General features: G+C 38.8%; 2 protein-coding genes across 5 annotated transcripts; one reads left to right on the forward strand and one right to left on the reverse strand.

Annotated features, from left to right (window-relative positions):
- Positions 1–12,563: 12,563 nt before the first annotated feature.
- Positions 12,564–25,151, reverse strand: mknk1 (MAPK interacting serine/threonine kinase 1). 4 transcript variants are annotated; one of them, XM_034308492.2, is made up of 14 exons: positions 25,017–25,150; positions 21,450–21,512; positions 19,591–19,678; positions 19,379–19,480; positions 18,571–18,668; positions 18,371–18,450; positions 18,191–18,264; positions 17,968–18,072; positions 17,076–17,131; positions 16,358–16,453; positions 16,065–16,259; positions 14,224–14,388; positions 14,044–14,087; positions 12,564–13,694 (listed from the first exon to the last, which is right to left on the reverse strand). In XM_034308492.2, exons 2-14 carry the CDS (start codon positions 21,501–21,503, stop codon positions 13,475–13,477), a joined length of 1,377 nt encoding a protein of 458 aa, XP_034164383.1. In that variant the 5' UTR covers positions 21,504–21,512; positions 25,017–25,150; the 3' UTR covers positions 12,564–13,474. The 4 variants fall into 4 exon arrangements, with proteins under 4 accessions (XP_034164383.1, XP_026775182.1, XP_053093892.1 ...); XM_026919381.3 differs by having other exon boundaries at positions 19,379–19,483; XM_053237917.1 differs by lacking the exons at positions 18,191–18,264; positions 18,371–18,450; positions 18,571–18,668 and having other exon boundaries at positions 25,017–25,151.
- On the forward strand, positions 23,516–24,761 carry LOC128319324 (uncharacterized). Its single transcript, XM_053238291.1, has 2 exons — positions 23,516–23,577; positions 23,891–24,761. The coding sequence occupies exons 1-2, from the start codon at positions 23,516–23,518 to the stop codon at positions 24,759–24,761; spliced, it is 933 nt and encodes a 310-aa protein (XP_053094266.1).
- Positions 25,152–25,666: the final 515 nt, after the last annotated feature.

Consider the following 25,666-nt stretch of genomic DNA (forward strand, 5'->3'; position numbering starts at 1 on the left):
CACCCGGGGCGTGTCCGGACTGCGCATGCGCGGAGCATGGCGGCGTCCCCAGTACGCATGCGTCCTTTCCTGAAGGACAGCTATGGCAGCCAGGAGTCAATGGGAAACATGTATTCTTGTTGTCTATTTTAATCTCAGTGCTCTTGACTTCTTTGTGGCTTCATGTACAATAAGTCTGGCAGATTACAGGAAATAATTAACTAGAGATCTAGAGATCCAGGGCGTAATCTTCACCGACTTTTAGCAACAAATAAATGACTCTCATTCTGCATATACAATATGGAAAGAAGCATCTAATACCTAATACTCTCTAATACTCTGAGTCCCTTGAACAGAGATGCCATAAAGTGTGGGGAGGAGGGGATGATAGCTCAGGGCCTGTGTAAAGTTTGGATGACACTTGACCATCAAACTACTGCGCATGTTCTCCCATGTTCGTGTGGAATTCCTCCGGGTTCTCTGGTTTCTCCTACCTCCCAAAAACATGCTTGTAGATGGACTGGCTATGGTAAATTGCCCCTAGGTGTCGATGAGTGTTTGAATGTGTGTGTGTATTGTGCCGTGCAATTGAGTGGTGTTCCCAGGATAGGCCTTGATCCACTGCGACCCTGGCCAGGATAAAACCGACGATGAACGATACACCATAGACAAGTTATTTTAAAGAAAATAATACAACAGTAAGGAAAGTTTTAAACATTTATTGTTCAGTTTAATAAAGGAAGCTGGACAATAACTTACCAGTTGTCAGAAATCGTCTGCCCACTTGACCTGTGTTTTAGCCGCTGGTAGGTGGTCAGACCAAGCTGGATTTTTCAGCAGGGTTTATTAGATTTAAAGTTATAACATTTGATAATGTGCAATTTTTCCAACATGGCATGAATTTGATTATACATATACAATTATAATTCAGGCCCTATTGTCATAAATGTTCCTTAACACACCTCAGTGTGTGAGAGTATAGTCAAAACTGTATACCAACTTGACTAAACATTTGGTGACATTATGTAATGGATTTGATATAAAGACTGCAATGATACTTTTTTTTATTTTTAACCATCTGTTATAGTTATGTTTCCATCCCTCCTACTGCCAAATGGAGGGATTATCTGATGGGTAATTTCAGCCTTGTCATGCATTCATTATTTATCAATTAATCAGTCCATCCCTACATCCATTCATCCCTACATAACAAGACTTTTTTTGGGGGAAAAAATGACACTAATGTAAGAGGATACAGCATAGATCCTAGTCAAACATCTACTAGACTTGGCTAGTGACAATAAGTTAAGACAGTATGTTGTTTGTGACCATTACATAACTGTCCATAGGCTGTATGCTAGGAGGTCAAAATAACATTAATAACATTTTTATTACATGTTCATTATTTGTAATGTTTTTATCTGTCTCTGTCTGACATTTTATTTCTTTCAAGATGCTTTTTAGGTATCAGAATGTATAACCATGAGATGGGTGGCTTATTTGCCTGCTTGCTGCTATACATTTTTAACCATATAAGTAAATGTTTTGTGATGTTGTGCCAGTAATGGTTCTTCTTTAATGGGTCAGAATAGTTACTCAGTTAAATGTTAAACCTTAAGAGAACTATATTACTATAGTATCTACTATGCTTAAATAAATATATAAATAATAAATCAGAATAAAACTGTTTAAATCAGAATAAAACTATACTGGATTTATGAACTATAACTTATGCATAGATTTCCAAGAGGTAGAGGACAAACATCCCACACAGGATGCAGCTTATTTGGATTCTTTATCTATGTCTCCAAAAACAGGGAATGAAATTTTCACATTTCCCCTTTACTCCAAATGTATTCAGTTACATCAGTTTGGTGTCCAACATTTCTTTAGTTTTTCTCTGGAGAATAATGTAGCTAACCAACAGGTGAAAGACACAGAGACACTCCAGGAGCAGATGGAAATGATAATAAGAATTATTATTATTATTATTATTATTATTATTATTATTATCTGTAACACATGCTCAGGACATTACCCCTTCCCACCAGCAGAGGTGGCAACATCTACTTAACATTTCCGCTTCAGGTCCTGACTCCTTAGTATATAAACACACCAAGATCACTCATTCATTGTGAAGCCTTGTCAAACACTGCAGCTGTTTAAGCTCTGAGCCTTGTTATCCTGTTGAGTAGTTTTGGATAGACAAAGCTTCAATGAAGTGTTGATATTTATTCTAACCAAACGTGTTGAAAAATGGTTGGTTTCTCGAGTGTCCAAGAGGCACTTATCGGTCAAAAATATAGATCTGCATGCCATGTAAAACGTTTTTAGATAACAGCACAAAAAGCCAAAGATAAATAAATAAACAGCTGATTTAAGCCAGGTCAAATAAAGGATTTCTTAAAAGTGTACCACGTTTTTATCTTAGTATGGGTAGAGACGCCTTCCTGTATGGTGATAGAGCTTATAATGCTATTAGTTGTACATAAGTTGTGTTGCTTTCATAGGTCATTGATGTAATCCTGTCTGTAAGCTTAAAATCTACCAAAGAATAGTGTGATTCAATTGAGCAGTGACAGTGTTTCTATCAATGGGTACTGAATGTGGCTTTGATATTGTGATTAGAATATAGACTAAGTGAAACAACCTCAGCTCCATTCTCGAAGCGACCCCTAAACAAGGCTTCATACCATCATTGGTGACCATATTACAGGAAACCTACTCAAACAATGATACAGACTTTCAGCTGATTGTACCCTGCCTTCTCTTTGCTCTGGTACCCAGCATAACATCACTAATCCAGTGTTTGACCATCTGCCTTCCCTCTTGGTTTACTCTTTTGGATTTTCCTTTGACGTGATTGTACTGTGACTACTGCCTGGTTAACAGCATTGTTCTGATTTGCGATTTCTCTGTGCATGTGCCTTGTTGTGACTTACCAGGTGGCAGAGAATGGCACTTGCCACCCTAAGTGCCACGCCTACTTCTGCAGATCTTAAAATACAAATCTACTCCCAAGACACTTGAATCAATAAGAGAAACTTGGAGTTGTCTACAAACAGTACAAATGGAAATAAATGTTACTAAAGTTTATCACTGAAATAATAACACTGTAGTAAAGTTTGTCCCTAAAAAGTAGCACTGATTTTACACTGAACAAAATTGTGTAATAATAGCTCGTGATCATAAAACATGTATAACATAGTTGAGAAGTAAGCCTAAGTGAAAAATCCGTTGACTTGTACCAACTAGTTCTATAGTCAGCTGGATCTAAGTTATTAGGACGGATGTAGCATTGTTTCATCAGTTAGAGTTAACTTATTCTGAATTACAGCTTTGTTTGTCTACCTATGTTCATGTGGATTTCCTCCATGTTCTCTGGTTTCCTCCCACCTCCTCAAACATTCCAGTGAATAGTCTGCTCTGAATTTCTCCTAGGTGTTAATGAGTGGATGAATGTGTGTGCATGATGAAATACATACCTAATGCCTATAGATGCCAGTATTGTATTCTGTAGTTTTTCATTGCTCAAAACCAGTACAAGCAGCAAAACACATAGACTTTGCACATGTGTCAGTGACTCCATCTCAACTGTAATGACATGTGACCTTATGATGTCATCGAGAATAATGATTTCAGAAGTGTGCTAAACACATTAGACCCTTGGTATGTTATTCCTACCCTTTACTTTATAACAGATAAGCCTGTGAACACTGACTTAAACAGCAAGTAGCTGATCCCTGTTAAGCTAGAAGTATTAAATATTCAAGTTCAAGTCAGGTGTGTTTTAACTGTCGTTCCTCTATATTAACATGTAAATATTGGAATGAAATGTTGTTTCTTCAGGGTCATGGTCCAACACATAATGATGCAGTAGCACGGTACATAGAACTACATAAAATGCAAATACATGACAGTGTGACGTGAATGCAAAAATACACAATAAATACACAGGACAGTAAAAACACAGAACTAGACAGGACAACCAACCAGAACAGAATTGTATAGAATACTGATGCTGACTGTTTTAATGGGTAATTATAGGGCTGACTGTTTAAATAGGGATTTATATAAATGTAGAATTTTAAGTTATTCTATATCCCTGCTACTTTCTCAGTTTCTCAATTAAATGGGCTTGTAGATAAAAACATCTGTGGTTGAAAGCACTTGGACATAAAAAGGTATCACAGTTGTGCATCCTGTTTCCCTCTCCAATTGCTGGTACACAGATCTGATACTCCACTCAGAGCTTTCAAGAAAAAGAATTATTCGGTCCCCGAAAATGTGTTCTCTCCAAATAAACCAATGCACAATATCCTCCAACAGGGCAAGATCATTCATGCTAACATGCCGATTAGTCGTTCACGGAGACTGAGTGTAAGTACAGACATGTTTGTATTTTACAGTAATTACAACTAAGGAAAGGCAATGAATTTTGTAAGTAGTACAACATACTCTATGAATATGGAAATATTATACATGTCTCAGTTGATATGAATATTTTGTATACTCACATACAGTAACTTTAAATAACTATTGCATGCTTAAGAAAGAAATAATGATAAGAAATAATGATAAAGAAATAATAAAGAAATAATGATAAAGTGTTTTTTAAACTCTGTGTTAGCTAACACAACTGATGCAAGACCATATACAATGTGTATTTGACAAACCGATTCCACTAAAACTATGATTTGGACTATTATAGTTCCATAACTGAAAAATTAGCCCTCTGTAGTTTTTGGAAGAGTCTAGAATACCCAGCATACAGCACAAATTAACTACTGGATTAAAGTTTACAAAAAAAAAAAAAAAAAAAAAAAAAAAAAGCACTAACTCTCTATAGCATCTTTACACACTTTACAGCATAATTTCCTTATCAATGTCTAAGAACATTGTCCAGAAGCCCAAAACAGAGTGTTTCAGTTTTCTAATAATAATTAGAGTAATTATATAGTGTAATATTTTAATTAGGAGAGGGAATGTTATTTGCCAGTCCTGATGTGTTTTCAGACATTAGATGGTGATTTGCTCTGCTCTGAGCCAGCTGTAATTGAGCTGTAATGCACAGATGGTGCTGCTGCTGTGACCCTGAGCAAACATGACTGCAGAGTTAAGCACATTAGCTGCAGTGTTTGGATGTTTGTCCTGGATGCACTGGCACCTGCATGATAAGACAGGATTTTGCATTTTGTGTGATAAGGTTTTAGTTCTACTGATAACCACCTTATCTCTGATGTCTTTTAAATATGGTATGTTTACTTTGTAAAGCATGCATTTCTTTCCCTCAAGTAGGCATGTAATGTTTAAAGTACTAGTACATCTTTCATTCGTGTCTAAAATTGATTTATATTTAGCATATATCTAAACTGTAGCACACAATATGAAATTTTGCATACACTATAAATCAGGGGTGACCAGTCTTATCCGGAAAGTGCCGGTGTGGGTGCAGGTTTTCATTCCAACCAAGCAGAATCCACACCTGAGTCTACTGAAAGCTAAGATCAGCTGATTAAACAGGTAGAATCAGGTATGGCTCCTGCTTGATTGAAATGAAAACTTGCACCCACACTGGGCCTTTGTGGTTAAGATTGGACACCCCTGCTCTAACTAAAGGAGCAAAACAAATACTAGTTTACCTAACAAGACATTTAGGGCTCTATTTTTCTGCCAGTGCAAGTTTAATTTGATAATTAGTTAATGCTATTTTTCATGGTCATAAATGAATGCGCTGCACTGAAGTGGATGGAGTGATGAAAAAATGGGGGTGACATTCCATACCCACCAACGCAGTGAGATTTTCAAACTTATTTAGCTCCCCTAATATACCGAGACCCCCTTTTAGAGCAGATGAAGGGATAAGACAGTATTTTCCTGACGTCAAATGGAGCATTGTAACTCCTGTACCATGTCTTACAGCCCAGTTTACTGGGTTACATTACTTATGTAACTCAACTTAGCACTTTGTTAAAAAAAAAAAAAAACTACTGCTGTCTGTGTGCTTTTCTTACTATATTACCTCCCCAACAGAGTTTTTTAACTGTTAGTATTCTTAATCCATGACCTAGTGAACTAGAACCAGGATGTATTTATGATAGAGACTTCAAGCACTTCTGTAAGTTGCTCTGAATAAGGGCTTCTGCCAAATGCCATAAATCTAAATGTGCATATAAAGTTCAACACAAACAGACGACTTCATCCAAATACTACAGTAAATACAACAGACTTAATTAGCTTATTTTATCTGTAACAAATTAGACAAAACTATTTAGTGGCTACTAAAGGTAAGCTCCTATTTCAGCCAAACAAGGAGTGGATAAGCTCCTATTTCAACCAGCTGAGATACTCAAAAATAAAAAGCCTTTTCTATAAACATATGTGTAAACTCCATAGAAATCCGGCATTATTAAAACAACAAATATATTTACATAATAGTCAGCAGCGTCGATGTTGCTCAGATACCAAAGCATTGTCAGTCTTTGGCAGTGGTGGCTAAGTGGTTAAGGCTTAGGGCTAAAACTCAAATCCCAGTAACACCAAGAGGCCACTGTTGGGTCCTTGAGCAAGGCCCTTAACCTTCAGCTGCTTAACTGTATCCTGCCTCAATTGTAAGTTGCTTTCACTTTCCCTCCTATGACCTCCCTTTGATGCTTTCCAAAAGATGTTCTCAAAATAATCTAAATAATTCAGTAACTGTAAAAGTGTAACACAGTTTTTCGCTGTAGGAACTGGTGTGAAGCAGATTATCTAGATAAGGTTCTGGGGCACAGGGCTTGGATTCTCCTAGGACATTTAGCAATTAGTTAAAAACAGACATGGCACAGATCGCAGACTATCTTGTCTTCCAACCCACTGACATGACATGTGTTTGCTGTAACCCAGTCAGCTATATTTAATTGCCTATGTAGTGACCCATGAGCATCAGTGCTAGTGATAAAAAAAATACAGTGAAAATTAAGCATTTATGTTTTGTGATAAAGCTCCTTCATCATTACTATATAATAATAAAATTATTATATAGTGTGTATGTGAAATAGAACTTGTTTGCCCATCATTTGCCTTTAGAACTGTCTTTCTAATACTTTGGGAGCAGCTTATGGATCCTGTCTTCTGTAATACCTTCTTTTCTCTTTTCTTGTTCTTCAAGTCATGTGTACAGAGAGAGAGGGTCATAGCAAAATGCTTTTCAAACTATTCTGTTGATCTTGTATCGTATTTTGGATTGTTGTCTTGTTGTGGAGAGCTACATTTCATTTTCAACATTTTGGATGTCTTGATTGAATATTGCGTTATTTTGGTTTGGGATTAAACACTGCTACAGCTTGTGTTAAAACAGGCAAAATAATTACTGAAATAGACCCAATTGTCTATACGATGTTGTCTCGATTAGTGAGATTCCCAAGAGCTACAATCACCAGTCACTTTAATAGGAACACCTGTACACCTGCTCATTTATGCAGTTATCCAATCAGCCAATCATGTGGCAGCAGCACTATTCATAAAATCATGCAGATACAGGTCAAGAGCTTCAGTTAATGTTTACATCAAACATCAGAATGGGGAAAAATGTGATATCAGTGACTTTAACCATGGTATGGTTGTTGGTTCCAGATGGGCTGGTTTAAGTATTTCAGAAACTGATGATCATCCCTTGGGATTTGCACACAACAGTTTATATAGTTTACACAGAATATTGTGGAAAAAAATCAAAAAACATCCTGTGTGTGGAGGGTCTGCAGGCTGAAACACCTTACTGATGAGAGAGATCAGAGGAGAATGAACAGACTGTGGATGGAACCCAATGTTGTCTTCTGCTGTTGTAGCTCATCCACGTCAAGGGTTGATGTTTGTGTATGCTGAAATGCTTTTCTGCTCACCATGGTTGTAACGAGTGATTATATTAGTTACTTCATCCTTCCTGGCAGCTAGAACCAATCTGGCCATTTTCCTCTGACGTCTCTTATCAACAAGGCATTTCCACCCACAGATCTGTTGCTTACACAGTGTTTTTTTTTCCACCATTCTGTGTAAACTCTACAGACTGCTGTGTGTGAAAATCCCAGGACATCAGCAGTTTCTGAAATAATCAAACCAGCCCTTTCGGTATCAACATACAATGATCAAAGTCACAGAGATCACAATTTTTCCCCATTCTGATGTTTGATGTGAACATTAACTGAAGCTCTTGACCTGTATCTGCATGATTTTATGCATTGCACTGCTGCCACATGATTGGCTGATTAGATAACTTCATGAATGTGCAGGTGTACAGGTGTCCTTATTAAAGTGGACGGTGAGTGCTTTCATGTGTAAAAAACAAATTTTCAATGAATATCAGTTAACATAGACCCCTTTGAATGAAATAAGCAAAGAGAGTGTTAGACAGAGAGAAGATGATCATCTGGGAGGTCTAAGTAAGAACACTTATTTAGACTCGAATGTCTGAGAATCAGCAGGATGAGGTAAAAGTCTTGTCTTCTTTTCCACGGTGTCAGATGAACGCACGAGCTTCTGTCATTACAGAAATTTCCACAGTGATACCGATCTGACATGCCAAGTGGACGCAGGTCTTTGTGTGTAGAGCATTTCTTTTACCATGTTAACCTGTCAAGACTTTTAAAGGACTGTGTAGGAAGCATTGCTTCTTGTAGACTAGATGATTCAATATCACATAGATGAGCCAAGGTTATGTATCACTCTCGTCATATGAACTAAGTGGAATCATATCATCTTCTCTTGGTGACAATTGAAAGGATGAATGACTTCCATTTGGAAGGTTACCAATCTCTGATGGGTGGAGCATGACAGCAGGTAGGTGGGTGGGACTAGAGTGGTGGGAGGAGCATAGAGAGTTAGTTGGGCTGAGCTGAATGGCCGTGGTGTCCTGCAGCGTGTGCTCGCTGGTCTCCATTTCAAATGCGGTTCCACCCAACCTCATTAAGCCCCAGTGGTCCGATCTTGTGTTGGCATGAGAAGATTGGGTGGAAGACTGGCGACTAAATATGCAACACACTCCAAAAAATGACAGCGCCACCAGCAGGAGGAGGGGCCCAATGATGATGGGTGGGTTGTTTGTGGGCAGCATCTTAGCAAAGCCAAAAGCACCCACAAGAGTGATGTTGATCCCAGCCAGCATGATGCAAAGTCCACAGGCGCAGCACAGAGCCGGGGACGGGTGGCTGTGTGGACGCAGGGATCGCTTCTTCTTCACTGCAGCCAGGTGTGTGTCTTGTTCGGAGCAAATCATCCTCCTCGTGGAGTCTCCTCACTTTCTCAGCACTTACTTTTCAAGGTATCTGGTAAGACAGAGAAAGGGAGTGGGACAGGCAGTGATGATTAATGAATGCAGCAGGGGAGTGGAATAACATTTGCTGTTGTGCTAATATCCGTCCGGCTGTGTGTCATTTAAGAGGGAACTCTCGGGAGGGGCAATTCAATTAGTGCAGCCAAGTCCAGATGACTGCAATGATGAGAAGCTTTGTAAATGGCTCAAATTACTCTGCCATATAACTTTATTACTTGGTTTGTCTGTGAAAAGATCTTTTGGACAGGCTTTGGTGCTGTAAATGCTGTGTGAGACATTAACCAGGAATATGGCATGCATTTCTCTATGGAAATGCATTTATTCCACTGTGCACACACTGCCTAAGATAAGGAAATGGGCAAAATCAGAACTGCTGGCTTCTGATACTGTTACTAAAACATACCAGAGTAAAAAGTAGAAGAAAAAATAACAGAAGGTGAAACAACTGTCTTGGATAATGAAAACTGATCTGTATAAGAAATTTAACATATTGGATAAAGCTCAAGATAAAGTTAAAATAACTCAAAACAGGTAAATGACAAAATCTGATATAATAGAGTATGTATCATTGCATGTTTTTGTGTTCTTGCAACTTTCGTTGCATTTTTGCAATTCAGTTAAAAAAAAAAGTCCACACAATTCTTTGTAACTTTATGCCAACTCACAAATAAAACCACGTGTCCATTAATCTATTACATTTAATAGCATATTGATTATGCTACACACTCTGTATATAGCTGTATTGCGAATAGATTTCACACTTACCAAAGAGCTACAAGCTTTATATTCCCAGCTTGAGAAAGTAGATGCTCTGTGGATATGGCAATGTTCTTACGCGTAAAAGCGCACTGAGTTGCTCTGAAATGCGCAGCAGCACCGGGTTTAACCAGAGAGTCATCCAGCTGTGTTCTAGCCAAGTGAGCGCCAAGTCCTCTTCCAGCTGATTTATAGAGTATGATCCGGCTGAGAACACCTCTTTCCACGCCCACCACCATCTGCACTCCAGACTAAAGAGGCACCATGCCCTTTTCCATTATATTGTGTGGACTTTAATACTCTTTGTTGCAGTTTTCATGTTTATATTTTATTTATCTGTGAAAGAGTAGGTGTCAAGAATGTAATTATAGAGTTGTATACAAAGGTCTGAATAGCATTAGGACAAAATGAAGGAGACTAAGACATTTTAAGACATGTCATTTATTAGGTTTCACAGATTTCTTGGTTATCGTAAGTAGAAAAAATAGTCAAGTATTGTATGTTAATGAAACATTAATCTTTAAAAAAAAAATTCTTTCTCATTGCTTTTCTCCAAGCATCCTTTGGATTATCTGAGGTAGAGCAGGGTTGAGAAATTGCATATAGCAACAGATGGCATAAGGTGGACCAGGTACACTGGAAACTGAGTGTAAACAATGGTGGATCTCTCTACTTAAAATAGGATATGACAATGATCGAAAAGTGAGCTGTAGTCTATTGTATAAAGTACTGCAGCTACAGACGGCTGACAAACTAATGGCTCTGTTACGCAGTGAGGGCTTGATTTGCTGGAATGGTTCAGACCCTCCTGTCCCCTTAGAGGGAAGAGTAACTGCAAATTAATACAAACATATTCTGACTGATCACTTTTATTCTAGGATAAAACTTTTATATACAGTCAGGTCCATAAGTATTTGGACAGTGACAATTTTCGTAATTTTGCCTCTGTACACCACCACAATGGATTTGAAATGAAGCATTCAAGATGTCGCAGTCACCAGATCTAAACCCAGTTGAACATCTATGGGAGATTTTGGACTAATGGGTTAGACAGTGCTCTCTACCACCATTATCAAAACACCAACTGAGGGGATATCTTTTGGAAGGAAGGTGTACAGTACGGATCAAGATACATCTATGCCAAGGAGCTTGTTATGGTGGCTTTTGTTGGTCCAACAGACACATTGTTATTTCATTTTACCCTTTAATTAGTCACCTGTCTGTATTTCTGAACTGAACCTGTGGTGATTGTGAACCTAGTAGGAGGATGCGTAATAGGAGCCACTATGTATGACTCAATGACCAGTGTTGTTGACAGCCATTCTGGCTGAAGAAACCATGGTTCCACCAGTTGTTAATGTCCATGCCCATGACCCATCAGACTGGACCTGTGCTTTGATGATTGGGTCTCTGTGGCACAAAGGGCTTCTGCTGTCTCAAGACAGGTTAGCCTGTTAGGCTGAAGGATGAGGGCACAGGTGCCTTCTTTTGTGAACATCATTAAACTCACACTATGGCTACCTCACTAAATGGCACAAAGGAGGGGGGGGCAACTTCATATTAATGCCATGCCTTTGGGTGTCACGGTCACATGTCCACATACTTTTGCCCTTATAGTGTGTTTGCTACAGGTGTGCATTGGGACTAGGATTTTCATTGGAGTGGGAATTTTTACTCACATCTGGATGGGACAAAGGAATGCCACACTGATTAGCATGGGATACTCAATAAAGTACAGTATCAGCAGTACTTGTGAGCACTATTGTGTCCATTATCATCTGAAGGGTGCACTATCAGGCCTGTTATGAACCTTCGTGACAGTTATGATATTCAGTCTTCAATAGTTCCCAAGAAACCATCCTAGCGGTCCAAAACCTAAGTAGAACAGAAGGTCACTTATGTAGCCATGTCTGTGTACAGGAACACCAGGCCCCCTGGGTCACTCAGATTGACAAGAATGGCCAGAGGACGAATGTGAGGGGCACACGGTCACAAGGTGGCATCTTTGCGATTTACAGCCAGGAACACTGGGTGCAAGGAGGGAGAATTCACCTTGGATAGGACACCAGTTCACATGCACACACATTCACAGTCATTCACACCTAGTGGCACTTTACCACAGCCAATCCACATACCTACATTTTTTTAAACAGTGGAAGGAAACCAGAGAACCCAGAGGAAAACTCACACTAATATGGGGAGTAACCTAAGCTCAGAATCGAACCTGGGACCCTGGAGCTGTGAGGCAGTGATGTTACCTGCTGCTACATTAAGAAACATATTAATATTTTCCTCCAAGAAGACAAATCTAGGGGAAGGTGACTTATCTCGAAGAAAGTACTTGTTTAAACTGAGGGATTCTAATCATAGTCTGAGAAATTGTATAAACCAATGCAAAGCCATCAAGAGTGATAGATATAAATCAAAATCCATTTGCTGTAGTTTTGATGGTAAAAATTCTGCCGTGTCAAAGACACTTCATGCTGTGGAATTAATTCTAAAGTAAGGACACAGAGAGTACTTTTCATTAAGAAATTAATTCTCTATTACAGAACATTAAAATACAAATTAAAATAAAATATTGTAATATAAAAACAGGGAATGAGCTGAATGTGCAGAACACATACAAAGATGAGAGAAAAAAAATCTATGACATTATAGATGTATAGTACCTGTCAACAAGAGAAGTGGGAAAAAAAAAACTAACACTTTTCACAATATTCTTGCCATATTGTACAAAGTGCATGCTACCTGCTGGCATGGTCTGTTTTTAACGTTGCTGAGCCCTGTGCCTGAGAAAATGTGCAAATTGGGTCTGAGGTAAAAACATAACAATATGACTATAATATGCATATAAATATAGGCCCATCTATCACTTCTGTATACTATTTCTGTAAAAATAAAAATGGCATAAAATCTCAAATGCCTTCCTAATACCATTCACTGCAAAAATCACAAAAAAAAAAAAATAATTACAATTATGTAAAAATGCCAAGTGCATAAAATAAAATAATCTCCTCAATTATATAAAATTGGGAGATTAAAAAACAAGCAAGCTGAGAACAGAGATAGTAAATGCTTTACGTAGATGCTCCCACCTTATTTCTAAGCACCCTTAAATTGAGGAAAAAAAATAAATCAGCAATAAATATTTAAATATTCAGAAATATCTCACAGCTTCATATTTTTAGTATGCTAAACACCAGGTATATGGTCCATCAGGAATTAGGACACTACCCTAAGGATGTATTTTTCAGAATGTGCACCTCTTGCAGCTCTGCTGCAATGCATAATCCCTTAATGGCATTATGGAAAACACTACAGTAGGTGTAATATGCGTTTATACATATTACATGTCTTAACATGATAAAGTGGTACAGAGCATAGCTCAGGCACTAAACTTCCGACTTGCTACGCATGTTGTGTGTGAGGTCACTCTGGAACCTGAGTAGTGTTCAGGTATTGGCTGGTGCTGCGGTGGGCGTTAGCCTGTGCTCTGCGTCTCGCCAGTCTGGAGTTGGAGGGGGGCGAGAGTCTCATGGAGCACATGATGGTGCTGTTATCCTCCTGCTCTTCATCCTGCTGTGACAGCTGCCTGTTAAAGGCTATGGCCTCCGCCGCAAACTGAGTCAGGTCCTTAGTGCTGCATTTCCTAGCAGCAATACAGAGATGACCAGTTACAAGCTAGACATATTTGTGCTATATGATTAAGGCAAATCCACACACTATATGGACAAAACAGCATATTGAGATTATATTTAGGAACATATCTGGAACCACTGAAATTCTCACAAAACAGTCCGCACAATCCACGTGTGATTTGTCAAACTGTTCATTTGCCTATTGCAAACTTCTGCAGTGTCAATACTGATGTAAGTCCAACATAACAATAACAATTAGCAAATAATATATTGCCCCACCCTATAGGAAATTACACCTACTTTATTACAATTTTCCCATAAACCCATAATAGACATAAAAAGAAGAACGAACTTGAATACCTTTGTAAGACATGTGGAGTTGGAAGACCTCTTTCAGGAGCATTCTGTAAAGAAAAATGCACAACGATTTAAAACATGAATGATATTGCAAGAAATAAACTTCTCTAATTTCCACTTGGGATCAAAAAAAAGTGTTATCTTAAAAGTAAAATGGAGAAAGAGGAGGAGAAGCAGCCTTACCCCCTGAACCCACGGGTGTTGTAAGACCTGAGCCGCACTCAGCCTCAGTGTGGCGTCTCGCACCAGCAGCCGGGAGATCAAGTCTTTGGCACCATCGGAGATGTGAGACCAGTCCCGATCCCCAAACTCGTATTTCCCCTCCTGGATCCGCTCAAACAGGCTGTTCTGCACACAGGACACGCAAGCACGTTCAGTCCCACAGGGACGAGAGTAAAGGTAGTAAGACTTTCAGAATCAATTTTACTGTGTGAATACTACTGAAATTTTCATACAATTTACACATTTAAGGCAAAATCCCACGTTCCACAAGAATAACATGCATTCTCTAAATTTTAACCACTGTGATATTTGATGTGTAAAAATTATTTTGGTAACAAGCATGTTGTTTATGGATATTTTGTTGTCACATATATTTTGAAAATCATGTTTCAATCATATAAATACCCAATACCTAAAAGTGATGGTCATAATTTCAAAGAGGCATAAATTGGCATCAGGGTTTCTGAATCTCTGGACTACTACTAGACATACAGTGCGCTGTGATGTCATACACTACGTAGTGAGCATGTATATGCAATAGAAAGCAATTTGAGTGTGTTTCTCTGCTTGATTCTTGAAGATTGCAGATATTTATTGTAATCTTGGGTCACCTAAGAAATGTATAATTGAGCTAAGTATCAAAGCTTAAACAAACTCTTGTAGCTCTGAGGCAGTATAAAATTATAGACTTTTCATGACGAAAAAAAAACAAGGCCCTAGATCGCTGTGTTATCAGTATTTTTGTTATAAATGCCGCAGGAGGTAATATGGGACAGAGCTGTGTAATTATAAAAAGGGCGTGGGTTTAAATGTGTACATTATCAAGAGGTGTAATTAAACCCACTGTTGCGATATCCAGTAAAGTACGCTTCGCTCATTACCTATAACATCTGTGTGTATGCAGGTCAGCACAGTAGCATCTTCATAATGATTAGACATCGTTGAAAAGTTTCATGTTTCAGCAGATAATAGTTGTTCCAAACAAGGCACTGCTTGCAAAATTTTGAATGATTTATCTACCTTTCATTTAAGATATTTTAAAACTATGTTTATCATTCCAATTAAATTTAAAGATTACTGTCTTCTGTTCCCTGAAGTAATCTTTTAGGGAAGAAATAGGAAGCACTGAGAACAGAGATGGCTACAAACAGTCATTTTAATTGCTGCTATTCTTACTTTAAGTGACAGCTTTAATGATGACCTTTGTGATAATATGTTATTCTAGTGTGATGGATTACGCATTTCCGAAGGTGGCTAGTCTCATCGTCAGATTAATCCCTGCAGGTGTTTTCCTTACTCGACTAAAAAGCAGCTGAAATGTCTTAATTTATGCACAAAAACATAACTTAAATCTACACAAGCATCTTCCTCATCAGGCTACCGAAAGTTCCCAAGCGCATTTTTGGACCAAAAACTGTACTGAATGCAGAATTATATATAAAGGTCACACCTCCTGTTGCATCACTGTACCCACTTCAGGGCAGGCCTCTACATTTATGACTATGAAAACAGCAACAAAGCAAATGCAAAAACTGTCTTGTGCCCAATCAAAATGCCAATTACACCAGCATTAACCAGCCAATTACATCTGCATTAGAATGAAAAATAAATAAATAAAACTACAGTGCAGTTTTTAAAGGAATCTGACAGTCCTAATAGGCAACACATTAAATAAATCCTGCAGTTTAAAGTAGGATATCCTTATTGTCATACTGTATGTATGTAGTTATATGATTAATGCTGTATATGTAGTTGTGTATGATTAATGCTGTGTGTAGATACACTTACACACTGGATCTTACCTGGCAGGCACGGCAGGTTTCCCCTTGTTCCCAGCCACAGTTAGTTCCACAGTGGCCAGTAAAAGGTGGACTCCCACTAAGCAGAATGTACAGGATCACCCCTAGGCTCCAAAGATCACAGCGCTTATCGTAGAATGATGCTTCATCTGTAAATACTTCCACCACCTCTGGAGCCATGTACTCAGCTGAACCACACTAAAGAGAAAAAGCACTGTCATTTTTGAAATGCACACTTTAAATGACTTCGATCATTTTCATGTTAAAGGACAAAAATATTTAAAATGTGTGTTTACTGGTGTAGTAAGTTCAGGTGTAGTTATGGGGGTACAGGCACTGTTCAACTTCACACCACTTCCCAAGTCGAAATCACAGATCTTCACAGGAGACACCTACAAACACAAACACACGTGCAGATATTACTACCACAACCTGAACCTTCTGACCTTTAGCATAGTACAAATACTGATTTTTTTTTTTAAACCTGTCATCACATGGATATTATTTTGGACTTTTACAGGGCCTTGCATAAGTACTGGCCACCACCCCACCCCTGTACTTTCCCACATTTTGTAGTGTTATGGCCAGGAGCTGAAAAGGACTTAATTGTTATTGTAAGTAATGAATCTACAGGAAAGCAATCTCATAATATTGAATTGCTGACAAATTAAAAATTGTAGGAGTTGTGATTGCCTAAGTATTCACTTATGTGACTAAGTGACTTTGAAAGACGGTTCATTATTATTATTATTGCAGTCAAAAGTGAACAACCACTGACCACGACGCTTGTGTATTAGTGCGAAATGTGTTAAAAAAAATAAAATAAAATAAAAAAAAATTACACAGAGGCCATGATTAGACTCTCAGCAAGAACCTCTCTGTATTTTATAGCGTAGGTTGCAAGAGCAAATACAAATATTAACACTTTGTTTTTGTTAAAATCTTTTTTCTTGGTATCAGTTACATCAGACACATCCATTACTAGTGTGAGGAATCAGCAGAATAATTAAATACCTTGTCAACATATTCGCACAGGATATTTTCAGGTTTCAGATCCCGATGAGCAATTCCTATAAGACAGAATAAAGTAAGATTTCATAATATCAGAATTTTTCATTTTTATGAAGTTAAAAGCAAAAACGATCTGTACCTTACTGTTTATAACTCCGTGTTCTACTTTTTCATACCTAATACAACATTAAACCTTTCCTAATTATTTTTAACTTTATCTTTAAATAAGCCTTGAGCATTCATGGTATATGTTTACTTTTTTAAACTTATGTATGAATTAAATATTAACATATAATATAAAGTGTGAATCCTAAAAGTGTCATTACAGTTAGTAGTTATTTCCAACAGGTACTTATTGAAGTCACATTTTTTTCTGGGGCTTAAACTCAAATCTCAAATAGTGCACTAAGTAGGTACTATAACACCCTTATACCAGAAATGAGTATATACTGTAATAATCCACTTGGGATTTGGCTAATTTATGCTATATCCCTGCTATCCTAAGAAATGTGATATGTAGATAAATATCAGCAACAAAAAAAAATCATTGTGGGTAAATAAAATTATAAAACAAATTTAAAACACTAAAACAGTTTGTTTGTTTAGAAAAAAACAGTTTCATTTTTCATCTTTCATGGTTTATACGATACAAACACTTGTAGTTTAGTGTACTGCTACTTTTAGACAATTTTAGGCCATCCAAAATTACAGGCTAAATGAATATACTTATTTCAAGTATTTGTATACTACTTGAATACTTATTTCAATACTAAATTTTCTATATTATTACAACCAAACTCAGTTTTAGCGGAATCTCACAGCCCCAGTGTACAGTATATGCTTGAACAGACAGTTTCATTCAATTATTAAGGTCAGCCAAATGAGGAAATACTACCTTTAGTGTGTAAGAAGTGCAGTGCTTGAGCAATATCCCTCACAACGCGACTGGCTTCCCTTTCATCAAAGTGCTTCCTCCTTTGGATGTGTGTTAAAATGGAGCCTAAAAGGGCGAGCAGGTAAAGATGGAAGGGAGAAATATAAAATGAGTAATGATTATTCAGCTCTTTGAACAGTTTTTTTTAAATGATCTGGATGTAGTTTTGTTTAGAGAGCTATACCTCCACAGAGCTTCTCAAACACCAAATAAAAGCAGCTGTCATCCTCAAAAAACTCAGTGAGCTCGAGAATGTTCCTGTTGTGAAATGCAAAGAGGCTTTACCAAGTGTGTCAGTTCCTTAACACAACCCTGAAATGATTAGTAGATTAGCTACAACTGAGATGAATGTATAAATGCTTACTTATTCCCTTGGCACTGATACAATGTCTCCACCTCTCTAAATACCCTGCTTCGACTGTGGCCGGCAATCTTCTCAATAATCTGCGTCCACACGCAGTAACAGATTATTAATGTGTGTCTATGACGTGGCACATCTCAAGCATTAAACATGGATGTTTTGAAAGGCTTGTATTGACCGCTGACACTAATGTGACGGCTCACCTTTACAGCGTACTCCTTGCCATTCTGCAGGCTCACACATCCTTGGACTTTAGCGTACGCCCCCTGCCCCAGCACCTCGTCAGTGAGCCTGTACAGATCTGCAATACGAGAATCAGTTCATTTAAGACCGTCAGTTTAACCTCACTGATCTGACACAGAATATGCAATACAACATTGTGAAAAGCACCCTGTTACTCTTCCATGCTATCTGGACTAGTAGATTCTCTGATGGTAGTAGATGAATTTAACATGGTGGCAAATTCAATACTGATGGGTTCGTTTTCTCAATTTTTGACACAGATATGACTCAGAATATGCCACAATTTATATGATCCTCTTTCGGCTGCTCCCGTTAGGGGTCACCACAGCGGATCATTGGTCCGTGTATTTGATTTGGCACAGTTTTTACACCAGATGCCCTGCCTGATGCAACCCTCCCCAATTTTATCCAGGCTTGGGACCAGCACTGAGACCGGCACACTACCAGTGGCTGGGGTTGGTTCTCTGGCCAGTAACCAACCCCTGTGGCCTAACCACTAGTCCTCCAGGGACCCGAATATGCCACAATTTATATAACATAACAATAAACATGACTTCTAAACTTTTACAGCCTGTACAAAGATATTTTGTTTCTGATTTCTCCGTGCTCTTCTTTTCCATGCTTTTTAGGTATGTCAAGGTGTTGCTGGAGCAACAAAATGCTGCGAAGAAACTCGAAGCAGCTACCTTATATGACAAAACTTCATCATGGTGGAACTGCAGTACATGCACTTGTAGGACAATGGACAAACTGGTTTAAAGGAATTACCTCTGAATGTTCCTATGGAGCTGTCTACTGCCCGAGTCCTGCGTTTCTTCTTCCTTCGCATCCCTGCATCATTAATGTCCACTGGCTGACTGCTCTCTGTCACTACTACAAACAGAAGAATGCAGTTAAAACACAAATTTGCTGGCGTTTCTTTGCAGTTAACTGCTTTTACAACTGAGCCTAGTTTCTAAATTGAATTTGGATCCCTGTACCTGAAGAGTTCTGGGCAGCGCAGCAGGAAGGAGCAGGAAGCTCTACATCACCATTTGATGGTCCAGACACCAAAGAGTTACTGGTCACCTGAGGAACAGAGAATCACACATAAATCAGAGTGAAAAGCCTTACAATAATGACAGTAATGTTCCAACTGAACTAGGAGCCAGCTATGGTCTGGTTTGTATTGCACAATATATCTTTTGGCAGTTATCATCAGGGTACTGACCTTCCCATTGATTACAGTCAAACTCTTATTTGTCAATTTGTTATTTGTGATCTGCATACAAATGCAGATCAGGATGCAAAAATACACACAGAAATACACAAGAGATACACAAACACAAGAGCTATTACAATTATAATAATAATTATATAGCAGTAGGCTGCAATAAAGCAAATGGCCCATGATTTGCCCTTCCCTATCAGGGGTGGACAAATCACTAGCCGCACCCAGGACAAGCAGATTATGTCTCTGTGTCAGTTTTTTTTCCTAGTTACACAATCAACAAGTAGGATCAATAAGATGCTCATATTGTGGAAACCAACATTTCCACCAAGGAGACTCAAAAACACTTGATTAACTTTTGCAAAAAAGTAAATTTTAATATACATTTAACCCAGCAGGCTCCAGCTGGTTCATATATTTCATGGTGATGCAATGACTGACTTGCACATGCCAGTAGTTCTCCTTTAATCAGGAGAATATAAGGATTACGGTTACACAGTGTCAGACATTTTTATTGCATTTGTGATTTGTCCACCCCTGCCTTTTTTTAAACCACTGAGTGTTGTGAGCATCCTGACCAATCTCAAATGTTTCAGATGAGAGTTTGGCATCGTTCTGACTTGTGGATAAATATAGAGAGAGGGTTGAGTAATTACAGAGTCTACTTTATGGTGCTTCCACAAAGGCAGCTTGCCAGGTAAGTGAAAAGAGGACACAGGGTGAGTGACATTTACAGGAAATCCAAACCGTGACCTGGAATGACTGGAACTTGTTATCATACTGCAGCCAAAAAACTTCGTGGCCAACTGAAAACAGCCATGACGCTTCAGCAAGCATCGTGTGTATAAATAGTGTCCGAAGTACAAACTCTAACTTTAAACCTGACCTCTTATTGTAAATGGAGCAAGTCCATAACTGAAAAGTCATGACAGTATCTAAATCATAAAGTATGAGATCACTCTCTTGACATTATCAATCTTTTTACTCTCAGAAAGGCCCAACTAATCAAGTAAAAGACAGACTAAATTATAGTGATCATACAGTAAGTATTCACCCATATGGTGCATGGAGAAACTATTCTGATTGACTCTATGTTTTTTCCTTATTTTGTTACAGACTTACTCCAAAATGAATTCAATAATATTTTTCCGCTCATAAAAAATCATCCATAATAAAAAAAAAATGCACAAAGTTTTGTAATCATACTAAAAATACAAACTAAAATATTTCAAGGATAATCAATGGAAACGGGATCCGCCTGAGCTCAGCTTCAAGTGTAATAGCAGAAAGTCTGAATGCTAATGCAGATGTGGTATTTCAGTTTCTCAGCTATGTAATGCTTTCACATTATGGAGCATTTTGTGCAGACCAATGACATTAATAAAATGAAATATTAATTTAGTCAATTTTAGAGGCACACATTGAGCAAGTGAAGGGCTCTTAATAATGTCCAAATGCAGTATATCCTTTTTGAGTTGTATTGTTTTAATTATTTCTATAGCTCCTAACTGCCAAAGGAGAACAGCATTTGACTTGGAGGACTCTGGTGTAGCAATATTAAGGCATTTAAAGTTACACAGAACTACGTCATGTTTTTGTGTCACTGCAGTGCTGTCAGATTAAATTTACCTGGCGCGTGCAGTGAAGCGCCTGCAGATCCGAGTGCTCACTCTTCCTCACCATGTCTGCGAGCTGGAAAGAAAAACAATGGCTCACTGTATTAAATAGAATATGAAAATGTATGTACAGTTGCAGTATTAGCATGCAGTATTATTTACGTATGTAACTGTGGTTCTGTAAAAGAGAAGGTGATGTAAACGGATGATCCAGTGCATCTAAAATCAGGAAATCCTAAACGCTAAACAATTTAGTGGTTGTAGTTTTTATCAGCTCTCCTATTTAAACTAGCAGAAACGATGCCAACACACATCACCAACACAAATCATTACTCTTCTACAACAGTATACTATACAGTCAAACAGTAGTGAGTGTGTTGAAAAGATGGTCAATACAAGCATCAGGGTTTTATGATTACAGCAGAAGTTCTTTGGTACATATTTTTTAGGAAGTTTCAGTGGCATTCCTAATAAACAGAATCAACTGGTGTTAACTATATACAGCACTTGTCTAATATAGCCAAGTCAAACATACACTATATGGCAAAAAAGTATGTGGACACCCCATATTAATGAGGAGACTCCATATTAATGCCCATGGTTTTGGAAATGGATGTCCAGCAAGCTCATATAGGTGTGATGCTCAGGTGTCCACAAACTTTTGGCCATATACAGTGTACACTGATGGAGTTTGTTTCAAATCACGCCACGTCCATGTGTCAATTATTGGGGGGGAAGGATGACTCATTTGGCCTATTTTTTTGAGTAATAGCCGCGTACTCCAGTGTTAAAATATGGAGCTCCTATGCAAAATGCATAAAGCTTGGCCAGTCTGTAAATATAGATGGATAGATAGATAGATAGATAGATAGATAGATAGATAGATAGATAGATAGATAGACTTTATTGATCCCTTGAGGGCAATTATGTTACAGCAGCATAAAGAATAAAAATAAAATTAAAAGCAGAATTGCAGATCTACAAAAAACACACTAAATATTAAATAAAGATATATACATCAAAAAGAGTAATAATAATAAATAAATGAATAAAGGAGCAATAAAAACAGGTGTGCAATACATACGACATATATATATGGCAATATATACAACATATGTATGACATAAACAGTATGTATAGGTGGCTGTGAGGTAGTGTGCTCTCCTTTCACACACAGATGAGCTGTTGTACAGTGTTATGGTGAAAGGTAAGAATGATTTCCTAAAAAGCAGCAGAGCTGAATCAGTCTGTTGTACTATAACTATGTCTATAACTACAACTTATAACAAAAAAAAAAAAATCATTTTTAAAAAGGACACTCCTGTCCATGAGCTCTGAATGTGTTCTTTGTGTCACTCCACTGACTGATATTTCTTTATCAGAAATAAGCGAAGTTATGGAGCCTAAAGACGGAGTATTATAGTCATCATTTCTGTAATTCATTACTGTCAGCTATTTCACTGCATAGCCTTGTAGAAGACTTAAAAACGTTGTTATTTGGCCCTTGTCAAAGTCGCTCAGATCCTTACACTTGCCCATTTTTCCTGCTTCCAACACATCAACTTTGAGAGCTGACTGTTCACTCACTGCCTAATATATCCCACAGCTTAACAGGTGCCATTGTGCCAGGATAATCAATATTATTCACTTCACCTGTCCATGGTTTTAAAATTATGGCTGACTGATGTATAACTCAACAAAAAACTTCATTTTTAAGAAGGACACTCCTGTCCATGAGCTCTGAATGTGTTCTTTGTGTCACTCCACAGACTGATATTTCTCTATAGGAGTGAAGTTATGGAGCCTAAAGACGGAGTATTATACTCATTATTTCTGTAATTCATCACTGTATTGCAGCTATTTCACTGCAAAGCCTTGAAGAAGACTTTAAAATGTTGTTGTATTTTCTCAGTTAAGTGGCTGAAGTGATCTTCCCTCCATCTTCTGGATCTGACCGGAATAAACCGGTCTCAGGGCCGCGGTGATTGACAGGTTAATAAAGCGCTCGCGAGCGAGATCAGCGCGTCTCCGCTGGTCACGTGACCCACGCCTAACGGAAATGCGAGCCGCATAGCGAACATGTCTGAACATTTCAGTCAGCGGGCTTATCTTGGAGAGGGGAAACTCCTGCCACATCACAGGTGCTTAATACCCTTACAGCGTGAATGAATCAGGGGCTGCTGCACGCGTTATCTAACAGTGGGTCTGGCGTTATAACACGGAAGCTTGGAAGTTAAAGATAAACCTGTTTTACCCGTAAACTATTTCCTTATAAACACATCCAGACCTGACCGGTTATCTGTTCTCCTGCATAAACACCGCAGCAGCGTTTAAAACGATTAAACACAGCAGGGAAAGTGCAGTACACCGACACAGCAGCCTGTCAGAGCGCCGTCACTTACAGGTGAGCTAACATCCCACTCTCACTTCAGCATGCTGCACACAAAAACACAGCAGCACAGCAAACCACACCAAACCCCATCACCCTACACTACACCACCCCAAACTACACTACCCAACACTACACTACACTACACCATCCCAAACTACACCACCCCAAACTACACTACCCAACACTACACTACCCAACACTACACTACCCAACACTACACTACACCACCCAACACTACACCACCCAACACCACCCCAAACTACACTACCCAACACTACACCAAACTACACCACCCAACACTACACCGAACTACACCACCCCAAACTACACTACCCAACACTACACCACCCCAAACTACACCACCCAACACTACACTACACCACCCCAAACTACACTACCCAACACTACACCAAACTACACTACCCAACACTACACCAAACTACACCACCCAACACTACACCAAACTACACCACCCCAAACTACACTACCCAACACTACACCACCCCAAACTACACTACACCACCCCAAACTACACTACCCAACACTACACCAAACTACACCACCCCAAACTACACTACCCAACACTACACCACCCCAAACTACACCACCCCAAACTACACCACCCAACACTACACTACACCACCCCACACTACACCACCCCACCCAACACCACCCCAAACTACACCACACTACACCACCCCACCCAACACCACCCCAAACTACACCACCCAACACTACACTACACCTCCCCACACTACACCACACCACCCAACACCACCCCAAACTACACCAAACTACACTACCCAACACTACACCAAACTACACTACACCAAACTACACTACACCAAACTACACTACCCAACACTACGCCAAACTACACCACCCAACACTACACCTCCCCACACCACATTACACCACCGTACACTAACCTAAACTACACTACACCACCCCAGACTACACCACCCCCACAACACACCACACCACCCCTTTAGACCAGGAAGCTTATCTCTGCTCCCAGCTTAATGAAAATAGTCCAGTACAGCTGATGTAACACAAGCTGCTGCAGAGAGCTAGCGAATACTGTTACAAAAACACACGCAACTATCGAACAGTCTCCAAGCCTGTACACTTAACATACTGAGTATAAGTGATAGAATTATATTCTATCAAACACAACATCATCCATACCTGGAAACTGCGCCCAAATAACTCTATATGCGTCTTCACCACCACCCTCCTTCAGCCAGTCTCTCTCTCTCTCTCTCTCGGTGCGCGCGCGAGGAGGAAACACAACACTGCCAGGCCCCGCCCACCGAACACGCAGCCTGCCTTTCATTGGTCTACTGAGGCAGGAGCTTGATGACGCAAAAAAAGAAGACGGAAGTTTTTCCCAGTGACTCAGTTCCTTTTTTTTTTTGTCTTCTTTTTTTTTAATGAACCACATTCAGTCACGGACCCGAAAGGGAACTGTGTGCGAATGACCGCAGTGCTTTTGGTGGTCACGATACAAGTGAACTAAAAAAAGGAACTTTTTTTTCCCCCTCTTTCTGGTCATGTGACCAATTTATGAGCTCTAGAGCCCTTGTTGTTCACTCTCCATCCAGCTGTGTGACACTGAGGATAATGTAATCCAAAATGGCTGTTTTACATGATATCATACATCATCACTTGGCTGTGGATGAAATAAAGAGTGGAAAAAACAAACAAACAAACAAAAAACATGCATACATATACATATAAACATAAATAATAGTAATATACAGTAATTATTTTCCAGTCACTGACATGATTTTTATTATCACTGCTGCCTAATTACTTAAGCTATTACTACTTATTAG

This window comes from Pangasianodon hypophthalmus, chromosome 11, assembly GCF_027358585.1.
Source record: "Pangasianodon hypophthalmus isolate fPanHyp1 chromosome 11, fPanHyp1.pri, whole genome shotgun sequence".
Classification (NCBI taxonomy): domain Eukaryota; kingdom Metazoa; phylum Chordata; class Actinopteri; order Siluriformes; family Pangasiidae; genus Pangasianodon; species Pangasianodon hypophthalmus.

Coding starts and splice junctions, on each gene's coding strand:
- mknk1 (XM_026919381.3), bottom strand. CDS start 21,503: ATGGTGAGGAAGAGTGAGCACTCGGATCTGCAGGCGCTTCACTGCACG. Junction 18,451..18,570: donor GCAAGGAGTACGCTGTAAAG/GTGAGCCGTCAC, acceptor GTGTGGACGCAG/ATTATTGAGAAGATTGCCGG. Junction 17,132..17,967: donor GCACTTCTTACACACTAAAG/GTAGTATTTCCT, acceptor TCTGTCTTATAG/GAATTGCTCATCGGGATCTG.
- LOC128319324 (XM_053238291.1), top strand. CDS start 23,516: ATGTCTGAACATTTCAGTCAGCGGGCTTATCTTGGAGAGGGGAAACTC. Junction 23,578..23,890: donor AAACTCCTGCCACATCACAG/GTGCTTAATACC, acceptor ACAAAAACACAG/CAGCACAGCAAACCACACCA.